This window comes from Apium graveolens, chromosome 5 (assembly GCF_009905375.1).
Source record: "Apium graveolens cultivar Ventura chromosome 5, ASM990537v1, whole genome shotgun sequence".
Lineage (NCBI taxonomy): Eukaryota > Viridiplantae > Streptophyta > Magnoliopsida > Apiales > Apiaceae > Apium > Apium graveolens.
In genome coordinates, this window is record NC_133651.1 from 308,728,193 (window position 1) to 308,736,770 (window position 8,578).

General features: G+C 33.4%; 1 protein-coding gene across 1 annotated transcript; it reads right to left on the reverse strand.

Annotated features, from left to right (window-relative positions):
- Positions 1-7,188: 7,188 nt before the first annotated feature.
- LOC141661215 (protein FAR1-RELATED SEQUENCE 5-like) lies at positions 7,189-7,647 on the reverse strand. The gene has a single exon (XM_074468201.1). The coding sequence runs from the start codon at positions 7,645-7,647 to the stop codon at positions 7,189-7,191; it is 459 nt and encodes a 152-aa protein (XP_074324302.1).
- Positions 7,648-8,578: the final 931 nt, after the last annotated feature.

The window sequence follows — 8,578 nt, forward strand, 5'->3', positions numbered from 1 at the left end:
GATGTATTTCCTGATGAATTGCCTGGACTACCTCCAGACACAGAGATTGAGTTTACGATTGATTTGGTTCCTGGAACGGAACCAGTGTCAAAAGCTCCCTATCGCATGGCGTCGGTCGAGATGAAGGAATTGGCAGCTCAGTTGCAAGAATTATTGGACAAAGGAGTGATCCGACCGAGTGTATCCCCGTGGGGCGCACCGGTGTTATTTGTAAAGAAAAAGGATGGAAGTATGAGGTTGTGTATTGATTACCGTGAATTAAATAAGTTGACGATCAAGAATAAATACCCTCTACAGCGGATCGATGACTTGTTTGACCAGTTAAAAGGAGCTTCGTGTTTCTCCAAGATTGATTTAAGATCTGGGTATCATCAGTTAAAGATCAAAGCGGAAGATATACCCAAGACAGCGTTCCGAACGAGATACGGATATTATGAGTTTTTGGTAATGGCATTTGGCTTGACGAATGCGCCAACTGCATTTATGGATCTTATGAACAGAGTGTTCAAGCAGTATTTGGATAAGTTCGTTATTGTGTTTATCTACGATATACTCCAAGACGGAAGAAGATCATAAGGAATATTTGAGGATTTCCTTGGAAATTCTGCGAAAAGAGAAGCTGTATGCTAAGTTTTCAAAGTGCGAATTTTGGCTAAAGGAAGTGCAATTTCTTGGTCATGTAGTTAATAAAGAAGGAATCAAAGTGGACCCAGCCAAGATAGAAGCTGTAATGAATTGGGAAAGACCCAAGACTCCTACGGAAGTCAGAAGCTTTTCTGGGATTCGCCGGATATTACAGGAGATTTGTGCAAGATTTCTCTAAGATTGTCGTTCCGTTGACAAAATTGACGAGAAAGAACGAGAAGTTTGTTTGGACAGAAAGGTGCAAGGAAAGTTTTCAAGAGTTAAAGAGGAGGTTGGTAACCGCCCCAGTGTTGGTATTACTAAATGATAAAGGAGAATTTGTGATATTCATTGATGCTTCATATAAAGGAATTGGATGCGTGTTAATGCAACACGGGAAGGTAATAGCATACGCGTCAAGGCAACTCAAGCTGCACGAGCAAAAGTATCCAACGCATGATTTGGAATTGGCAGCAATAGTGTTTGCCCTTAAGATTTGGAGGCATTATTTGTACGGGGAAAAGTGCGAGATTTATACGGATCATAAAAGTTTAAAGTATATCTTTACTCATAAAGAATTGAATATGCGACAAAGAAGGTGGTTGGAATTGATCAAAGATTATGATTGTGCGATAAACTATCATCCTGTAAAGGCAAATGTGGTAGCTGATGCTTTAAGTCGAAAAGAAAGGTTGAATATGTTAACGGTATCAGAAGGATTGATCAAGGACTTTGAAAAGATGGAAATAGAGGTGCAGACTCCAGAATATGGAGGTGAAGCTATATATGCAATATTGTTTCAACCCGAGATTTTGGAAAAGATTCGATGCTGTCAAGAGCAAGTGATAAATCGTGAAAAGGATAAGTTGACGGGAGAAGAAATTAAAGCTTAAAAGGATAGAAAAGGGATATACCGTGTTAACTCATGTATTTGGATACCTAATGTCGTGGAACTAAAGCACGAGATTTTGCAAGAAGCGCATAACTCGAGATTTTCAATTCACCCTGGGAGTACGAAGATGTACCAAAATTTAAAAGAAAGTTATTGGTGGCCAAACATGAAAAAGGAAATTGCGGAATGGATAAGTAAATGTTACACGTGCCAAAGAGTCAAAGCGGAACATCAAAGGCCAAGCGGATTGCTTCAGCCACTGGACATACCCGAATGGAAATGGGAGCATATAGCAATGGATTTCTTGGTAGGATTACCTAAAACCAAGTCAAATCATGATGCGATTTGGGTGGTAATCGATCGGTTGACAAAGTTAGCACATTTCTTGCCGATAAATGAAAGGTTTTCGTTGGAAAAGTTGGTCAAATTGTATTTGGATGAGATTGTGATGCGCCATGGAGTTCCTGTATCTATCGTATCTGACAGAGACCCATGGTTTAATTCGAGATTTTGGCGACAATTCCATGATCATTTGGGAACGAAGTTGAAAATGAGTACGGCATATCATCCGCAGATAGACGGACAAAGTGAAAGGATAATTCAGACGATTGAAGATATGTTGCGAACTTGTGCAATAGATTTCAAAGGAAATTGGGATGATCATTTGCCCTTAATTGAGTTTTCCTACGACAACAGTTATCATGCGAGTATTGGCATGCCGCCTTATGAAGTGTTGTATGGAAGAAAGTGTAGGTCCCCTACTTATTGGGACGAAGTTGGTGAGCGCAAATTAATTGGCCCAGAGCTAGTTCAACAAACGAAGGAAAAGGTTGAAATGATTCGAAAGAAATTAATTGCAGCTCAAGATCGATAAGCAAAGTACGCAAATCAAGAACGTAAGGATGTGCAATTCGAAACTGAAAACAAAGTCTTATTAAAGATATCTCCTTGGAAAGGTTTAACCCGATTCGGAAAGAAAGGAAAGTTGAGTCCTAGGTATATAGGACCATTTGAAGTATTGTGTCAAGTTGGGAAAATGGCATATGAGTTGGCGCTACCTCCGCAAATGCAACATATGCGCAATGCTTAGAATACCAAGAACCCATTCAGTGAATAATTATCGTACAATCAATTCCTTCTACCCTGCAATGTCACGATTAAATACAAGGCATGGAACTTGTGTCAAGCCTATCTTATTTAATCATATGCTTTCCCATTCAATATGCTTAGTTCTAATTAATGTAAATTAGAAACTCCTTTCTAATTTCATTCACTCTGGCCAGAGATTCCTGAACTAGCATAAGTGGATCAGCATTGAATATTCTCTTCCTTCACTGGAAGGGGTAGATCCTTTATTGATCATATACTATCTTCGTGTACAAATTCCTATACCCAGTAGAGCCCTTATAATTATCCCTGGATACTAAGAACTAAACCAAATCATAGTTCAGTGTACAGAAGATGACTTTGATGACCTCAAGTCTAAGGATACTTGTACAACTACTTAAACGAATTTATTACTTTATCGGGAGTAAAAATACACTGTGTTCATTATGTTGAATTGGAAAAAAATATTATTTAATTAATGAGGTTATTTTTTTAACGATTATTACTTAATCGAGGTTCAACTGTATCCATACTATAGGCATATACATTGAAGTCAAGTACAATACGGTAACAACGCTTCTATTATAGAAATTGAGTAATTTTTTAAAAAACGTCGATAAATCTATTAAAAATATTTGACTAATTTATTAAATCGCTGATAAATAATCCGATTTTGCAAATACTCTCGGATAATCACAAATCCGTAACCATGCAACACTCGTCTTCATCCATACTTTAGGATTATTTGTCTGGTTTGTTTCATTTTTTTCCGCAGTTCTTTTCCGTTGGTAAGATTGCTGACCCCAAAACCAATTCAAGCCCATTTCCACTTTCAGCTCAATTTCTACTTCTAGCCCATTTTGTCCATTAGTTATTTTCGGTAGGATTGTGCCCCAAAACATGAAAACGAGGTTGATAATAAAATGAGCTTGAGTTGAGTTTATACACATGAGACTTGAACTCAGCTTATTTAACTCGAAATCAGCTCGAGCAGCTCGAACTTGTTAAATACAATTTGAATAGTTTAATATTAAATAAAATGGTCTAAATATAACATTGGAATATTCAAATATGTTAAAAAAAATTAAATTACAATTAATCCGAGTTATTATCTTGGTTAACAAATTATCAATTATATTCTCTATCTATACTTTTTATTAATAAGCGAAATCATGTATAATTTGGTGCTAAAAGTACCAAAGTATCAAAGTACCAAAACATACGTTGACTTCTATTCTCTATAAACTTTGTTTTTAACATAAATCGACTTCCATTCTTTGTAAATTTTATTTTATTTGCAAACTACTAAGTAAATTATTAAAACAAATTGACTTATATTCTCTGTAAACTTTATTTATTTATAAATTATATTAAAAATTTATTAAATTACATTAAATTAAGTAAAATAACATATATTTACTTTTATTTTGAAAAACTACTAACTGCAAAATAAACTATTAACACGAATTGGCTTCTATTCTCTATAAACTTTATTTTCTATTAGTTAGTGTCAATCATGGTGTCAGTTTACTTTTAAATTGGACAATATTATTTTAAAAATAATTAAGTAATAGAAAATGATTTTAGTAACATTTATTAACTTTTAAACTGAAAATTATTGATTTAACGATCGTGTTTGTTATTGTCCATCACAACATTTATTTACTTAAAATTAAAAAAACATATTTTTAACAATAACAAATTTATGGGCTGTATTTAGATTATAGTAAGTAATATTAAATTAAGTTTAATAACATCTATTTACTTTTAATTTGTAAATTATTTTTTATCGATAATTAGGTAATACTAAATAAACTATATTGAAAAGACTAATTATAAGATAATCATCAAATAATATTAATTAATATTAAATTATCTAAAGAACAGATATTTGGTTCGTAAGATAGAGATACAATTCGTATCACAAAAATAAAACTAATATGTTAGATTTCTATATCAAGTAAAACAATGCAAAACTAGAATTATAGTGGAAAATTTCATAACTAATTCGATTCTTTTTAACCACATAACTACTTTTGCAAGTACCAATTTAATATTTCATATTAATATATTAATTACAATTTGTGTTTCGTATAGATTATGAATAATTCTCTACAAATATTAATTCGATATTAATATATTAATTATAATGCGTGTTTCGCACAAATATCAACTACTCCCTATGTCCCTAAATACTTTTCTTTTTTGTGTTGGTCACGTTTGCCAATGCACACTTTTAATTGTTAATATCTTTAGTTTCGTATTAGTATTAAATATAAAAATTTCATTGTATTAAAGTACTCATAAATACGAATGCAACAAGATCACTCATGACTATATTTGATCTTATAGATTAGACGTAAATTAGTAGTCAATCGCATACCATGAATAGTGTAAAAAGTCAAAACATGGGATGTTTTTTGGGACGGAGGGAGTATCAACTATCTATACTAATAAGTGAAACAATGTTTAGGTCCCAAATCTTGGTACTCACTAAAAAATTATACAACTATTTTTAAAATTTTATGTAATAAAATCTCAACTGACAAAAAATATCTTCTACTCTCTCTAAATTTTATTTTCTTCAATTTTTATTTGTTGCTAAACATTCAAGCGTCGATATAATTTAAAATAATCGTATTAGTAAGTTAAAATGTCACATTTGTAGAAGTAAATAATTAGGTGAATGCATAACTAGAACTATACGGTGAAATTTTAGAGTTACACTTAACTTCGATTTTTTTAGCTATATATTTTAACAGCATTTTATCAATTATATTTAGATTTGTATTTTGCACAAATTATGAGTTTCAGAGTTTATGCAAATAATAATGTGATATTATTATTATTAATTTCGGACATGTACTTCGCACGGGTTACCAACTAGTATAATTAATATAAGAGATTTATTGCAAGTTTGTCGTCAAGAATAAATTGTCATATACTTCCTCCGTCGCTCTAGGTTCTTTATATTGGGGGACAGGGGATCAACACGTATTTTAAACTTCCCGTAAAATATGATTCTCTAAATAAATTTAATTTTTTTCGTAAAATAAAAAATATAATGTTTAAATTTTTATACAGAAAAAAAAATCAAAAAAAAATTATACAACTATACTTTATAGTAGCCTCTTAAAATGCGTGTCAAGTATGAGAAAACGGTATGTAAAGAAATGAGTGGGACGGAGGGAGTACTTTTATGATATATTAAGATTCGATTTCTCATCAATAAAAATATTAACTTTAGGGATTCAATCTCTGGCAAACGTTTGTCAGAGACGTTTTGTGCAACAAAAGGTTTTTAAGTCGTTGGATCCATCCAACGGCTAAGATAAAAAAAATGAAAGCAGAGCGCGGACAATATCAGCGGTCCGGTATATTTACCAAAATGCCCTCGCCCACGGACCGCAGACAATGTCAGGGGTTGGTCGTTATTTTTTTAGTTAGATAGCGAACCACATAAGCAAACCACAGAAAAGAAAAACACAAAACACAATTGCAGAGACTGGGGGATTGAACACAATTGCGATTCTTGAGCATTTTTAAGATCTTCTAGTCTACTAGCACACTTTCTTTTATCATGGCCTTCCTTTTGACAATAGGTGCACTTTCTTGGAGGCTTTTCTTTTTACCAACCGATTTTTATGGGACTTTTAAACGAACGTCATTTTTCTTCCCTTTAGTTTGGGACACAATAGGGTCAAGAATTGGTTCTTCATGAGCACTTACATTTGGAGCATGTGAATTGCTTTCGTAAGAATTAATTTCATCAACGCACATTCTTTTGAGAATTGGTATTTCTCGATTCATTATTCCAACGGCATAATCATACCATTCCTTAGATGCAATGCTACTTTGACAAAAACTCATAGTTAGCATTGTCATGTTATTAAATCAATCGGTTGAGGTCATCTCATGACTTTGTCCAACATCCAAATAGTAAGGCAACACACCATCAACTCTATTGGCGTGCATTGTCCACCTCGAGTGTATGAAATATGGGAGAATTTATGAAATTTGTTTCTTAGTGAAGATCGCCAATAGGTGTCTACAAGGTAACCCCTGTTCAAACATTCTACACATACACATTCCCATCAAGCTTACTTTGTCAAATGCAACAAAATAAACATTTCTCTCGTAGGCTCGGACATGGGCCTATAACAACCATAATACGTTTAGACATCCCCTTGTCTCTCCCCATATTCACAAGCTTGTCGGGTTTTTTCAATAAAGTGTTTTGAAGATTCAACCAATTCATCTTGAAATCTTCTAAACATTTCCTTGGTGTAAATACAAGAAGCATGATACTCCAATGTGGTATGCATTTTCATGGAACGCTTTAGATTAATCGTGACATAATCTTCTTCATTCTCCCTTATGAATTGTCTTCCCAATGTTTTTTGGGCATTTTCAATAAATTCCTTCAACCCCGTTGCCGAACTCACATAATTATCAAAGAAAGAATTCATCCCCTCACTCCTTGATGTACTATTTTAAAACGCCGAAAATGTGTTTCTAGTATGTGCAATAATCCAATTGCGCTTCAACTCATATAACCCATTTAACTATTTATACTCTTGCAAGTAATACTTATCCACAAATGATTCCCAACTAGCCTCAAAAATATCTTCGGTGAGGGAATTATAAATACAATGGTTGAAGTCCTTTTTGAATTCCGGGAAAGCCGAATAATAATGAACTAATTTATCGGGGAATTTTTTACTTATGTGCCAAGAACACAATAAATGGGTAGTATTCGGGAGTACATCCTCAATAGCGCTTGTCATGGATTGATCTTGATCCGTAATTATAGTCATTGGAGGCTTATTCCCCACACATTCAAGCCAAGTACGAAAAATCCACTGAAAAGTCGACGCGTGTCCATCCCGCATTAGTGCAAACCCAAATTTCACCGATTGATAATGATGGTTTACTCCAGTAAATGGGACAAATGGCATTGCATATCTATTTGTCCGATAAATGGTATCAAAAGCCAAAACATCACCAAAATTTCGGTAGGCCATTAAATATCTCAGATGAATCCATACAAGACACTTCAAACGATTCTATTCATCAACTTCGGTCCCAATAAAATATTTAGAACCACTTTCTTCATTCAACATATGCAACAAGTCCAACCCCGCTTGGGTATCACTAATATCAAACATTTTCTTCCTCTCATCTTTTATCACATTCCTAAAATATTGAACATTAAAACCAACTTTATCATTACCTCCATGAATGTTACCAATAACATTCATCACTTGACAATTACGAATTTCCGAACTATAAAGAGTTCTAATCAAATTATAGGTAGCGGTGTTGACATGTCTTTCGTGTTGTACCAAATTCATCGTACTGGGGGAAACAAGACTGTGGTTGTGTACCAACTCAAGGCTAGTTATCTCCCAAAGACGTTTTTACTTTTGATAATTCACATACACACTACTAGAAAAATGCTATTAGACATCGGTTATAAACTGATGTCTTTTTTTCAAACCGATGTCTTCGCATGTGTAGAGAAAGGTAGGGGTCTTTAACATCGGTTTTTAGCCGATGTTAAAGATGTACATAGACATCGGTTTTTTTAGCAAACTGATGTATAATTAGCCCTTTTTTTAATAACATGTTAAAACTAGATTGTGAAAAATGGTAATTGGGATGTTAAGAAGCACTATAAACATATGACAAGGAAGAATATTAAACTGATAGACATCAAATTCTTAAAAGAAATGATGTCTTACTTTGTATAGTACATCGGTTGTTACATAGAACCGATGTTAAATATGTCATATCACATCGATTTCAATTAGGTTAGCGATGTTAAATATGACATAACACATCGGTTTCACTTAGGTTAAAGATGTGAAAGTCCCTATTTACATCATTTTTCCTATCAAAATGGTTGTGTTTTGCTTATTTTTTACATCAGTTGGTTAATAATTAAAAGCTATA